This window comes from Elaeis guineensis, chromosome 6, assembly GCF_000442705.2.
Source record: "Elaeis guineensis isolate ETL-2024a chromosome 6, EG11, whole genome shotgun sequence".
In the NCBI taxonomy this organism is placed as follows: domain Eukaryota; kingdom Viridiplantae; phylum Streptophyta; class Magnoliopsida; order Arecales; family Arecaceae; genus Elaeis; species Elaeis guineensis.
Genome location: NC_025998.2, coordinates 13575921 through 13591031, shown reverse-complemented (window position 1 = coordinate 13591031; position 15111 = coordinate 13575921). Strand labels below are relative to the sequence as shown.

Here is a 15111-nt window from a genome sequence, read left to right as displayed (position 1 = left end):
CAGAAGATGGTAGCAGAGGAGACGATGACGGTTGTGCGTGCGTCGCATCCCATCGAATGCTATTTTTTTTTTTATTTTAATACGATAGCTCAGCTAATGTTCTTCAAATTTTCCATTAACTTATAAAAAAAATATTAAGATGTGTGTCGATCCAGAGGGATATCCAACCGGATAAGAATTGAAATTCGATCGAACGAATCTAATATATATATATATATATATATATATATATATATATATATATATATTATAAATAAAAATAATATTATTAAAAATATATATAAATTTATGCAGCTTCGGTACTTTCAGCGCTCGACTCCAAAAATTATTCGGGCTGCTCTGCCGCTTTTCGCTTCGTACTTTCTCCTTTCCCTCTATTGGCCCGCTCTGTTCTCGGCAAAATCGTGAGGGCTCGTGGTGGTCGACAATGGCGACGGAGTCCGATGGGGAGGAGGATACGGCGGGGAAGCTAACAGGGAGCCAGCACCTGGAAGTCGACGACGATCTCCGCGAAATGGCCAAGAAGGCCGCCTGGAGCGTCAGCTCCTGCAAGCCCGGCAATGGCGTCCTCGCCCTGCGCGACGACAACCTCGACACCTACTGGCAGTTAATCCATCTATCTCCCTTCTCTTTCTTCCTTCCCTCTAAAGTTTCAGTCTTTGCCCCCCTTTTCTCAAAGATCTATCTCTAAATATCGATGAAACCCTAGGAAACGGAACCAGAAAAGGAGGTTTTTCTTGTTAATTTAGTCGAAATATTGATAGAAGTTGTGTTATTTCGATTCAGATCGGATGGAGCTCAGCCCCATTTGGTGAATATCCAGTTCCAGAAGAAGGTTAAGCTGCAAGTATGATTTCGATTCCCTTTTAGCTATTCTATTTGTCGATTTAAACCCTTTTTCCGAATTTTGTTGTTAAATTGGTGCTGAATGGAATGATAACATCTGGTTCAGCTACTGGTTCTCTATGTGGATTTCAAGCTTGATGAGAGCTACACGCCGAGCAAGATCTCTATTCGTGCTGGTGATGGTTTCCACAATCTGAAGGTGTCCTTCTTGATTCATAAATTTAAATAAAATTACTTCTCAATATCTTTTCTTTCACTTGTCCGTAGGTTTGTTAGGATATACAGAGAATTTTTATTGTTTACCCTAATGCATCTTCTGATAATTTTAGCGCAGACAGAATTGGAACTTACTTAGCAGTCAGTGATTGTCTCTTTTGTTTCTAGTATCTGACTTGATGCCCTTTGAATGTCTAATTTGGTTTTCATGCTCTCTGTGCTCCAGGAGATAAAAACTGTGGAGTTCAAGAAGCCAGTTGGTTGGGTTCACATACCCTTATCTGGAACTGATCCCCGGTCTGTATCACTTCCGCATTTAGTTATACATTATACTTTAGCTCTTGTAACATTTGAGAACCACTTTCTTTGTGTCTCTTGAAGTAGATGAAACATTACATTTTATACTTACCATCATTTTTTTTCCATTGCTGGTAAATGATTGTTTTGGCATCACTGAGCTTTGCGATATGTTTCTTTCCCTCTTTCTACCATTCTACAATAAGATTTAGGATTTTGGTTGGAGAATTGCTTTTAAGTTATCACATGAAAATTGTTGTTCGATAAGCTGTCGTGTGTTCTGCATTGGATACTAAATTGCTAAGATGCTGATGATGCGATTTCATATATGGTCTATAAATTAAATGACTAATTAATATGCCAGTGCTTGTGCTTGAACTCACTATTATAATATATGCTATGGTATTTGGGAGGATGCTTTGGAATTTGTTTTACAAGTGTCATTTAGCCATTACATGGTTGAAGGCTTATAACAATCATATGCATGAGTAACTCTGACTATTCAGACATTCTCCACCTGCTTTGAAATCCTTTTTCATGTTCTTCATATGAGGGGTTTCCCTGAGCTTTGTAATGTCTACATGATTCATTTTTCAAACACATCAGATTCCACTTTTGTTATGATCCATGCTTATGTAGATATCAAAGAATTTATGAAGAATTGTATTTAATAATGTCTCTTTAATTAATAATCCAAGTTTTTATGCTTCATTAGCAACCTAAACCTGAAACATGAAGAATGGGCATTGTCTTTCATTTTTATTAAGAATTTTGTTTGATCTTTCAAAAGAAGATATTGAGTTTTTTCTCTCCATTTTACCTCTAACTGTTTTCTGCTCTCTAGTTATTTTTGTTGTGTCCTAATATGTTAATTGTTTTGTCCTTTTTTGTTTTTGAATAGTGGAATCCATATTAATGGCATAAGATTTCCAGTTGAATGTTTGGATGTTACTGGACATTCTAACTGTAAACCAACAAGGTTTACCTTTATAATTTAGTGTTATAGAACATCATGTTCTTCATTAGATGTTACATGTTCATACCTTTTCTCTCCTCTTTGGTCATATCTTTCTGTGGTATTTTTTTCCTCAGGATCCAACCTTATCCTTGTTCGGAACATAGTTCACTTCTTTGTGCACTTCAAATTATTTTGTTATAATGTTGGTCCTACTTGTCAAAATTTGTATCTTTTTCCTCTAATTAGAGTTTATATATATTATGCATAAGGGTGCCACTTGTTGGTTTTGGAAATAAATAAATCCTCACAACCTTTCAGAGAAACATGTCCCATTTGTTAACTCATATTGGGCAGCCATTCCATGGTTTAACTGTAAACCTATGATGATTATGAAGACTTTGCCCAAAGATTTTATATGTTTATGTCTGGTTTACATTATTTAGAACATTGGACTATCTATAAATTAACAACTGTTTCACATTCATTGTATAATTAATTGGGGACCGTTGTCAATCTACTGGATTTAAGTATTCTAACTAAGTTGAAACTTGGGTTCTCCTTTCAAGAGATTTCTGCAGAGGAGACTGGTGGGTGGTATATTGGTTTTTGTGGAGAAAATATAATTCCATTTTATTTTATTTTAAGTGCTTGAGAAGGAAAGTTGGGTTCATGGGGATGTAGTGTTTCCATCACTTAAATACTCTAATTTAGTTTCTCTGCATTGGGATTAGGTTTCTCATCATAGAAATCCTTTTCATTACCTTAGACATTTCCCTTTTTATTGTTGCCAAGAGTTCTTGACTTCAAGTTTTGGTATGCAGCGAACCCCATATTTGCTGGTAAAAGGCATGGGTGATGATTGTGGTTAAGAGCTCAGATTGGTACTTTGGAGATTTAGTCTGTCTCATTGCAAAATTTTTTTACTAAAATAATAAATGGCATGCAAACATTAAAATCTGAATGTGAAGTTTAGAATGAAAATTTGTGTTAACAGCCATTTGTACACCACTGCATTGTTTTGGTGACAGCTTGAGCTAGGCTGATTAAAATTTGGATTCCGTTCCATGATTCAAATTTAAAATGCTCCTTCACTTGTACCTCTGTGTGTTATATCAATCTTTTTGCTTTTTAAAGTCACTTTTTTTCCTTGGTCTAGTTTTTTCCATGTAGAAAGCAAGAAATTAAGATTTTAATTATTGAAAAATTCCATTTTCATGTTTAGTCTTAAATGTCTCTTAAAATGTTGGGTTTGCCATTATGTTTGTCATCTTAAAAAGCTAATGTGTTACCTCTATTTAGTCAATGAATGATCTAGTGATGGGTCCTCGTTTAGAAAGACCGGGTCATGAGATGGAAGACAACTTAATCATTTGTATTCTGATACAAACTTTCTTGTATACGCGAAAATAAGAGTACTCTAAGAATATCTTCATCTCGCAGGGAGACATTTATTCACACTTTCATGCTCCAACTTGCTGTTTTGTCCAATCACTTGAATGGGAGGGACACACATGTGCGGCAGATCAAAATATATGGGCCTCGTCCGTACGTCAGAATTATCAAATTTTTATATTTGTAATTTTACAAGTTCCCTTGCTAAGGCCTTTCTACTTGTGCTTTTTTGCAGGAACCCTGTTCCTCATCAACCATTTCATTTTATTTCGAAGGAATTCATCACCTACTCAACTCTTAAATAGGTTCAATAGTGACAATATCTTAAACAGGATGAAAATGGTGGCAATAGCAAACATGAAGAAATGCATGCATCTTGGAAAGCATTCAGAAACCACAACTTTCAATTGTATAACCCATCATATTCTCCTTAGACTTGTAGTAAGTTTATATTTGAAATACATTGGTGTAGTGAGTTGGATATTAACTGGTTTACCAATCCATTAAATTTCCTCATGCGGTGCCAGTTGTTCATCATATTATGGGCGGTAACATGGCCTCTATTGTTGTTATATTATGAAACAGCCTTAAAAACTGTATGCTTTTATTTTTGTGCTGTCTGTTAGCTTTGGCAGAATGCAAAAGCCTTGTATATATGGCTTCTCAAGATGTTCCATTTTTCACATACCCTATGATCCTATGATTGTTACAGATAACTCTTAAACATATGATTTTTTTTTTTCTTTTTTTGTTGATTTGACGCAATTATAACGAGTGTGAATACTTGTGTTGCGGGAACAATTTGGAAAGACTGATTGGAATTTCAAGCCTGGTCTCAGAAAGATCTTATCCCCTGGGCATTTGTGGATGTTTTTCATTCTTTACCTGGGTGTTTCAATGTCAATTTTCATCCTGGTTGGTCCAGCTCATGGTTGGCGCCAATGAGTTTTGTTGTTTGAACCCAAGTATCCAGGATAATGCAAAATATTTAGTGGAAGAACAGGGGATCCAGGAGTTTTCATGTGTTTTATTGCAATATAGGCGGTAGGAGTTTAACTACCCATCTGTTGACACTCTAGATAGATCCACAAATAAATAATATAGCTTAAAACACCTTTTGCATTTCAAAGGCTTTTGTATGTTAGCTGTCTTTTGTAGTTTATTGTTTACATTCAATGGTAATCCCCTCATAAATTCATTCAGATGCTACACTTCCTATGCTGTTGTTCTACTACTGCTCGGACAAAATCCACAATGGAAATTATGCCAACTAACTTGCCATCTATTACAGGGACATGTTGAATATGTTTTTCTGCCAGCACCAAGTATGAACGTTGGTTTCTTCATTAATTGCTTATTTTTTATGAATTGTCCAGCACAACATTTAGGGAAGACTTTCAAGGAATGATCAATAGCATACCCGTCATTAGCTGCATTGCTTGAAGAATTTTTGTATCAGACGACACTGTAATGAGCTTGTTCTGTAAAATCATACTCAAAAAAATGGTAGAAGATTAAGGAATTATAACAAATATTCTCAGACTGTTACATAAACTATGTGAGGCTCTGCTCTTCAGTCATAATTTCTCCAATTCTTCTGGCTTTGCAAAATCTTCCTTGCATAATGATCTTCTGGAGACAATTTGCCAGACGATAGGAAATCACTTGTTTGGTTGGAGCCAAAATTTTGAGTATGGTAAGGTCTGGAGTTTTTCTGTTTTATAGAAAGTCCTGTCTCTCTACGGTTAAACAATTGTCTAAAATGCTTGCAGGACTACATTAGTTATACCATGTTGGATCAAGTCCATCCATGAGGTATTTGTTCTTTTACAAGCATTAGTTATATTATATGATTTATATGTTGTAACTCATTCTTTTTACCAAAGCTTTGAGATGTGTCATAAGTTTTCCTGCTCATAATAGGTCTAAACTTTGAATTGAACCGTCCGTGAATTGAAAGGATTTGCTCAATTTACTGCCACAGGTTTTCTTCTTCTGTCGTTTGATGAGCTCCATCACAGTAAATGCGATGCTGCTAACTTCCACTCTTACTCTCCTTCAGATGGTTCTCTGTTAAAGCTCGTTTACCAACATGTTTAGATCTTTTCCAGCTCCCTATTTACCGTCTATAACCTTTTCTTCTTGGGGTTTTTGGGTTTACAGTTCATTTTCTCCAGAGTTCTTACAGCTTTTGGTTTTGTAATCAATTCTGTTTTTGACTGTTCTTTATGTTCTACCACTTTTACTTTAATATAGCATCCACCTTCATTTAACCCCCAAAAAAAAAGGATTAAAATTTTAAGGTCCATGCGGAGTGTAACAAGTAAATGATAACTCAGTTATTATTCCTGTAAGCAATTTTTCATTCCCTGGCTTCCTAACAACCAAAGCTCCAGTATTATGTTCCATCATCTGCCAGTCTAAAACTCCATTATGAATGTTATCTGGACCATCGTTGCATTCAAATCAGCTAATTAGGCTTGAATGGTACCCGACGAAGAATTAATGAGTTGTGTATGGGTCTAAAATCAAATCCATTGAACTTTTTGAATCGAGTCTAGGTTTGAGGTTGTAGAGCCAACGCAATTCAAAACCAACATGAACCCCATGTTGTTGTTCCATGTTGTTGTTGTTGTTGCATATATATCTTTATTTATATTTTTTATTTTCAACTCTTAATGTATAAAACTATGTCATATAACTCAGTGGGAAATTAAAAAAAAAAAAAAAGTAGTATAGTATGTTAGAATATGTTTGAATGTTCCTATTTAACTTTAATTAAACCATTTTTTTGTTATGGAGTCAATCATTGTTATATAATTAATCATCAGGTATTTCTTATTTATGACTTAATTTCTGCAATATGTATTGGACGTCACATCGATAAATTTCTCAAAGCATGGATTGTTGTCGCTTGATTAACTGTTGAAGTCTCCATTTACCCCGAACCAAATGCATATTTATCATTCCAACCACACCTGACTTGATCCTTGGGCCAGATAGGACAAAAGAGTTACAGTTGAAACCCCAGACTGCGTTAGTCGCATCCGGACCTGCCCTGGACTAATAATGGCACTTGTAATGCATAAAAATGCTTGAAATAAAATTAAAAGAAAACAATCTCCGTCTGCAAATAATTCGTGCTTTTTATGGAAGAATATCCGAAATTTAAAACCTGGCATAACGACGGGCAGTTCGGTAATTGGCCCAGTGAGCCCTAAAAATCTCCCAATAAAAAGGCCCCTCCCTCGTCCGAGTCCCAAACCTAGCTAGGGTTTTCGGCGCCGGTCGAGCCCCATCCATCTGGGGTTAGAAGGGAAGAGCTCTCTCTCTCTCTCTCTATTTTGCTTGGCTTCTTTTTATCTAAGGCACAATGGATGGGGTATAGAAGAAGAAGAGAGGAGGCAGCAGTGATGGTTTTCTCGTTAATCCGATCTATACGATGCTATGAGGATAACCTCAAATCCATTCAAGACTCTGAGCACCTCCTCTCTTGCATCCCCTCCCTTCTCTGTTTCACTTTCATAATTTCATGATAGGAGGACCGAGATGGTATCAAGAAAAGGATTTTTATTTTCTTTTTTTTTTAAAAATCTGGATATTGATTATTTTTAGACTTATAAACAGTTTATCCGTGCTGAAGGGTTCAGACTGGTGTCCTCAATGGATTTGTTTTTTTTTTTTCCCTTCTATTAATTTTATGACTTTTTTTTTTTTTTTTGGTTTTAACGCTTGGCCTTAATCTTTAACACTATCTTCGTCATCTGATTTGTGAAACCTGATATGACGACATTACCATTCCTCTTGGATTAGGCGGAATTTTCTTTAAAAAAAAAATCATCTACAAAATTTTGACTTCGTAATTGCAATATAGTATTGGATATTTTTCTAATCGTGTTCTGTGTAATACCGGTCTTGCTTTTAGTTTTATCCATGCTCAGCTCTTTAGCATTTGTCCCGTTTCCTGTGTTGCTCAAACTATTTCATGTCATGTAATTTACCAAGAAATTTAAACCCTAATCCCCCATAAAAGCAATGGGCATGCGGACATGCAACCTTGAATCTTGCTATTAAAGGGGAAGAAGTATTTTATGTATGATCATGGTCTTGTTATTTATGATAAGATTTTTTATCATTGGAATCGACCAGTGCACTATTGGTAGATATGCATATATTTTCTTAGATCATGAGAGTCTCCAGAGGGATTTATTCTTCAAAGAAGAGCATGTCACGTAGAAGATATGTCTTGCAGCTTAATACAAATGTTCATTCACTAACACATCTATATGTATGCTATGTATAACTCAAGCATGTGAATTCTGCCTCAAAAAAAAATTTAAAAGGTTTCTGGTGAAGTATGGTGTTAGACGTCGACAATTGTTTGAAGTATAAATTCTTTTTCCAATTATCTCATTCCATTTTTTTTTTTTTTTTTTTTTTTTGATGGAGTATCTCATTCCATTTCAATCTCCTCTTTACTCGCAAGTCACATTAATAGTTTTATTTGGTTTCCACTGGATAAACAAGAGCATGTATCAATAAATATCTCTCGTGGAAGTGTTAGTAAATATTTGTTTGTTCGGACGGGTGTCTTCCATCGCTCTGGAGGAAAATTATATTGAAAAACGACTACGATAGATTTAGAAGGTTGGTTCATAGTATATTTAAAACACAAAATTATGCAGCACTCAGCTTAAGCGAGTATCTTTAGTACTCTTGCACGTGTGATGTACTGGCTAAGGAAGGCGCAATGAAAATTGATGCGGCTTCCCTTCCTCTTCTATTCATGGGTTTTATTCGTCTCTTCAGAAAAAAAAAGAAAGCACAAAAAGAATTTTTTTTTTTTTTTGGAAGATTGGATTGTGCTTATAACAAGCTTGGTATGTTTTGTCATGAGAAATTCTTTGCGCACCGTGGGCGACGTAGAAAATTTGATGTAGAGTTTATTTTTCAATATGCATTTAATGTTTGTAGATTGGACATATCATATATGGAAGGGATGTTTTTGTCCAACTATTTTTTATTGTGCATTTAGGACTCGTTTGGTTGATGGAAAGTGGAGGGGAAGAGGCACTTCCTGGGAAGTGAAGAAAGTATCTCTTATTTGATTGGAGTTTTCAAATGAGAGAGTGAAAAAAATACTTCCCATAGGAAGTCATTTTTCACATTTTATGGAAAGTGGAAACTCATAAAGAAGGTGGGTTTTAGCACTTCACATAGGAAGTGGTGCTATTTTTTTCTTTCTTAAAATATCTTTTTAAGATTCATAATTAAAATTTAATAAAATATCAATAAATGATTAGGATGAAATACTAAATAGTAATATAATTTTATATTAATATTATTTTAATATTCATATAATATAATATTAATATTTATTATATTTTAATATTATTTTAATATTTACATTAATATAATATTTTTATTAATATTAATATAATATTTATACTAATATAACATCATATTTATATCTATTAATAAATTTATTATATTAAAATATTCATATTATATTAATATAATATTAATATATTAGTATATATTAATACAATAAATTATTATGGTCTAATGTTATATTATAATATATTAATATTATATTTATATTAATATAAATATAATATTAATATTTATATAAAGTTTATGAGTAAAAATGTATGATTTTATATCTACTAAGAGCAAGGTTCGCTGTACCGGTATCGGATGGCGTGCCAGTGCTGGACCGTACCGACACACAGTACGTCTAGGCGTACCGGTCCGATATCGGTACACAATATTTTTTTCGATTTTTAAATTTTTTTTTAGATTTTTGAAGTTAATAATTGATAAATACAACTTCAATATGGTATTATATTGCATATTATTGATATATTTGGGTTCAATTTGGAGTTAGGTTGCGGTACAAAGACTCTTGATCCAAAATTTTAAATATATATTTATTTACATTATATTTCAACTATGTCATCTTAAAACTAAAGAAAAAATATATAAAATATATTTAATTTCTTGTCGAGTGTCTGTAACGCTCGTAGATGTCTGGATCATCAACATAGTCTGAAGGGATATCAGTCCAACCCTCTAGCCAAGCTGCACCGTACTCTCGAATATTCATCATCCCATAAGGCATCCTCTATGGATTGTAAGACATCTCAGATCTCTCGCTAAAATTCTGACTCTGAGAAGTATCCTCGAGATGATGGTACAGTTGTGGAGGAGCCCATCCAAATATGCCAGTAGCAAAATCTAATCCGTAAGATACTCCAGACTGCATAGGGTAGTAACCACTAGAAGATGATGCCACGGATGTACCATATACATATGGATCATAAGGTGACTGTGGATAATAGGATCCATAATGCGGGATGATCCAGATACATCCATGGATCCTACTCCACGTGCAAGATCATCCGCAGTATATATATAATTAAAATATATGCAAGTATAACGAAACACGATAGTTTAATGATAATTAAAATAATTATATATAATTTTAAAATAATTTTAATAATTATTTAAAACTTATAAATTGAAAATAAATATGTTATATTTTTCAAATAATATTTTTAAATTAATTAAAATATAACACTATTTTTATATATTTTTTATTTTATAATTAAATTTTTTAATTTAAATAATTAAAAAAATAATTTTTTAATTTTAAATATTTGAAGAAAAATTTGAAATTAGATTTAAGTAGCTTGAATCGTTCTAAACATGATTTTCAAAGTCTAATTTTTTTTTCTAAAATTTAAATTTTTTTAAAAAATTTTTAAATAAATAAATATTTAAAAATATTTAAAAAATATATAATTAACAAAAATTATCAATTTTGATGTTGTTGGGTATAAAATACCCTCGATCGAAGTTCTTGGCGGAATTGACCCTCGCAAGTCTCTTCCGACTTTCGACTGTCGTTGGTGAACTCCCATCACTCCGCTCGGATTCCTACGGGAGCCGGGCTCCGTCTTCGACTCCAACGGCTGCAGACGGACTTCGTCCGGACTCCTACGGGAGCCAGACTCCGCCCACGACTTCGACCGCAAGTAGACTCCGCCCGGACTCCTACGGGAGCCAGGCTTCGTCCTCAACTTCAACTGCTAGTAAGCCTTGTCCGGACTCCTACGGGAGCCGGACTTCGCCTTTGATTTTAATTGCAGGAAGACTCCGCCCGGATTCCTACGGGAGCCGGGCTCCGTCCTCAACTCCAACGGCTGCAGACGGACTTCGTCCGGACTCCTACGGGAGCCGGACTCCGCCCACGACTTCGACCGTAAGTAGACTCCGCCCGGACTCCTACGGGAGTCGGACTCCGTCTTCAACTTCAACTGCTAGTAAGCCTTGTCCGGACTCCTACGGGAGCCGGACTTCGCCTTTGATTTTAATTGCAGGAAGACTCCGCCCGGATTCCTACGGGAGCCGGGCTCCGTCCTCGACTCCAACGGCTGCAGACGGACTTCGTCCGGACTCCTACGGGAGCCGGACTCCGCCCACGACTTCGACCGCAAGTAGACTCCGCCCGGACTCCTACGGGAGCCGGGCTCCGTCCTCAACTTCAACTGCTAGTAAGCCTTGTCCGGACTCCTACGGGAGCCGGACTTCGCCTTTGATTTTAATTGCAGGAAGACTCCGCCCGGATTTCTACGGGAGCCGGGCTCCGTCCTCAACTCCAACGGCTGCAGACGGACTTCGTCCGGACTCCTACGGGAGCCGGACTCCGCCCACGACTTCGACCGCAAGTAGACTCCGCCCGGACTCCTACGGGAGCCGGGCTCCGTCCTCAACTTCAACTGCTAGTAAGCCTTGTCCGGACTCCTACGGGAGCCGGACTTTGCCTTTGATTTTAATTGTAGGAAGACTCCGCCCGGATTCCTATGGGAGCCGGGCTCCATCCTCGACTCCAACGACTGTAGACGGACTTCGTCCGGACTCCTACGGGAGCCGGACTCCACCCACGACTTCGACCGCAAGTAGACTCCGCTCGGACTCCTACGGGAGCCGGGCTCCGTCCTCAACTTCAACTGCTAGTAAGCCTTGTTCGGACTCCTACGGGAGCCGGACTTCACCTTTGATTTTAATTGCAGAAAGACTCTGCCCGGATTCCTATGGGAGCCGGGCTCCGTCCTCGACTCCAACGGCTGCAGACGGACTTTGTCCGGACTCCTACGGGAGCTGGACTCCACCCACGACTTCAACCGCAAGGAGGACTCCGCCCGGACTCCTACGGGAGCCGGGCTCCGTCGCCAACTTCAACTGCCGGTAAGCCCCGTCCGGACTCCTACGGGAGCCGGACTTCGCACCTAACTTTAATTGCAGGAAGACTCTGCCCGGACTCCTACGGGAGCCGGACTCCGTCCACGACGCCAAGGGAGACTCCGCCCGGACTCCTACGGGAGCCGGGCTCCGTCCACGACGTCAAGGAAGACTCCGTCCGGACTCCTACGGAAGCCGGGCTCCGTCCACGACGCCAAGAGAGACTCCGCCCGGACTCCTACGGGAGCCGAGCTCCGTCCACGACTCCAAGGGGGACTCCGCCCGGACTCCTACGGGAGCCGGGCTCCACCCACGACTTCAACCACAAGGAGGACTCCGCCCGGACTCCTACGGGAGCCGGGCACCGTCGCCAACTTCAGCTACCGGTAAGCCCCGTCCGGACTCCTACGGGAGCCGGACTTCGCACCTAACTTTAAGTGCAGGAAGACTCCGTCCGGACTCCTACGGGAGCCGGGCTCCGTCCACGACGCCAAGGAAGACTTCGTCCGGACTCCTACGAGAGCCGGGCTCCGTCCACGACTTCAAGGGAGACTCCACTCGGACTCCTACGGGAGCCGTGCTCCGTCCACGACTCCAAGGGAGACTCCGCCCGGACTCCTACGGGAGCCGGGCTCCGTCGCCAACTTCAACTGCCGGTAAGCTCCGTCCGAACTCCTACGGGAGCCGGACTTCGCACCTAACTACAAGAAGATTCCGCTCGAACTCCTACGGGAGCCGGGCTCCGTCCTCGGCTGTGACTAAAGGAAGACTTCGTCCGAACCCCTGCGAAAGCCAGATTCCGAGCTCCTCTTGCCAGACACTCCAGCCGGACTTCAGCCGACAGACCTCCGCCCCCTGGCGCGCTGCAGTAACAGCCGCGATTCTGCTCCATTCCCTGCGGCAGATCCCACGCAGCTCCATCACTCCACGACTCTGCCCCACTCCCTGCGGCAGATCCCACGCGGCTCCAGCATTCCACGACCCTGCTCCACCTCCTGCGACGGATTCCGCGAGGCTCCATCTCTCCTTGGCAGGCCACAATAATGGCCACGGTCCTGCTCCACTTCCTGCGACGGATACCGCGCGATTCTTCTATCCTCTGGCAAGTCGCGACAACGGACGCCGCTCCGCTTCTCGTGGTCGACTCCACGTGGCACACCCCGGTAATGGCCACGGATCCACCCCACTACCCTCCACAATAAATTCCTCCTGACTCTGAGCGGTCCACTACCAGACGGTTACAGGCGTCGCTATCAATTTGTTGCCCCCTCCGTCTATAAAAGGGGAACCCCAGATACGTTATTCTATAAGCTCTCGTTTTTACCTAAAAACTCTGCTAAAATTTTTGTTCGAGCACTCCATTCTTGTTGAGGCAGAGAACTGACTTGAGCGTCGGAGGGTCTTGTCGGAGCAACCCCACCTCCGGTTTAGACTTCTTTTGCAGGTCCCGGTGGCGACTGCAACTCCCTCGACCCCAGCTTCTCCGGCGCAAGCGGATTTTTGCACCAACAGATGTCATCGTGTAGATCTTCCAAAGGTCTATCACATATAATTAAATCATACCAAAATCATAAGATTTTGGCATGATTTTCTTCTATTTTTATTTTATCTCATTTTTATCCTATTTCTAACAACAAAAATAAAAAAAAAAAATTTACTAACAAAATAACTGATTATCTTACCTCCGGCCAAAGATCAGCCTCTTCTCAAATCACTCCTCCAATTTCATGAAATTTTGCCTTCTTTTCTAATTTTTTGGAGGTCTCAACGATTAAGTTGCCCACGGCCATGGGAGTTCTTTGAGAACTCTCAAAGAACACCGAAGACCTGGTGCTTATTAAAGCACCAGGCCCTCCCCCATGTGAAGTGGGCCACGTCCATTTCTCTCCCTTCTCTCTCCCTCAACCATGTGAAAAGACCTCCACCTTCCCTCCTCCCCCTTCTCCTGGGCGGTACGGTTCGGTTCACCCCGAACCGATCCAGAACCGAGCCGTACCGCCCGATTTTGGGCGGTATGGGCCCAAATCGCACCGAACCAGACGGTTCACTGCGGTTCGGGGTTGTGTTTCGAAAAAAAGGCCCGAACCAAATCGGTAAGGGACCGGTCCGGCTCGATACACCCCGTACCGGACAGTTCGGTACGGCGAACCATGACTAAGAGTATAATAGGTATTTTACACAGTTTTCTCAGAAAAATAGGTGTTCATTCAAACATAAGTTACTTTATAATAAGTCATCTTCCTATGATCAATCAAACATATCAAAATTCTATTCCAGGAAGTAACTTCCTAGAAAGTTATTTTTCAGAAAATTACTTCCTGGAAAGAAAAATTTTTCCCACGAATCAAACAAATTCTCAATGCCTGCAGCTTTTTTGTTTGAAAATTTTGAATAATTAAATATTTCTGTTCTTTAAAAAAAATTATGACATCATGTGTATATTATGACATTCTGTGGATAAAAATTATGACTTTCTGGATGCTGTCATAATATGGACATAGAATGGCATAATTTTACTAAAGAATAGAGGTACTTTTATTATATAAGATTTTTAAATAAAAAAATTGATCTACAGATATTAAATGTATATTGGAAAGTGATGACTATATGGATCAATCGGATAAAATGATGCACTTCACGTTCGAAGCTATTTGAAAAATACAGAAAAAAGCGGCAATGGATACCATGTCTCCAGTATTAATATTTCCTTTAGGCTTTACGCAAACTCGGTAAGATATAGATTCTGCTGCTATCTTGTGTCTGCTTATAGTATCAGTCAGGGACAGATGCTCTGGTGATTTAATAATGAGATGCAGGTGCAATAGATCTAGTTTATACGAGAACACTATCATCATAAACCATTTGGAAATGAATTTTATTGAAAATGCAAGGAAACTTCATTTTTATGAACTGGAAATATTAAACAAGTGGAACTTCTTGTCCTAGAAATTCTCTTACATGCTTCTTGTTTGCTTAGACCGCATGCATCCTTTTCCAACCATAGGTTCACATTTCCAACTTCTACGTTTCCTTCATTCATTCACCTCCGTGGCAAGCATGAATTATATACAATAGGATCAATGCCTGTCAACCAAGGCAGCTCCAACAAGAATCCAACTTCTCAGGGCAAGAGGTTTGCCCTTGAGAAGCTGCCGGAA

The 15111-nt window shown here is 39.2% G+C and overlaps 1 protein-coding gene across 2 annotated transcripts; it reads left to right on the top strand.

The window, feature by feature from the left end:
• The first annotated feature begins 308 nt into the window (after nucleotides 1-308).
• On the top strand, nucleotides 309-4394 carry LOC105047177 (anaphase-promoting complex subunit 10). Of its 2 annotated transcripts, none has more exons than XM_029265172.2 (6): nucleotides 309-606; nucleotides 787-847; nucleotides 953-1045; nucleotides 1289-1359; nucleotides 3758-3858; nucleotides 3945-4394. In XM_029265172.2, the coding sequence occupies exons 1-6, from the start codon at nucleotides 428-430 to the stop codon at nucleotides 4214-4216; spliced, it is 777 nt and encodes a 258-aa protein (XP_029121005.1). In that variant the 5' UTR covers nucleotides 309-427; the 3' UTR covers nucleotides 4217-4394. The 2 variants fall into 2 exon arrangements, with proteins under 2 accessions (XP_029121005.1, XP_010924286.1); XM_010925984.2 differs by having other exon boundaries at nucleotides 3758-3862.
• The last annotated feature ends 10717 nt before the right edge of the window (nucleotides 4395-15111 follow it).

Bases quoted from the DNA above. Each gene is read 5' to 3' on its own strand.
- LOC105047177 (XM_029265172.2), top strand. From the start codon at position 428: ATGGCGACGGAGTCCGATGGGGAGGAGGATACGGCGGGGAAGCTAACA. The intron at 848-952 runs GTATGATTTCGA...CATCTGGTTCAG, and splicing joins AGAAGAAGGTTAAGCTGCAA to CTACTGGTTCTCTATGTGGA. The intron at 1,360-3,757 runs GTCTGTATCACT...TTCATCTCGCAG, and splicing joins TTATCTGGAACTGATCCCCG to GGAGACATTTATTCACACTT.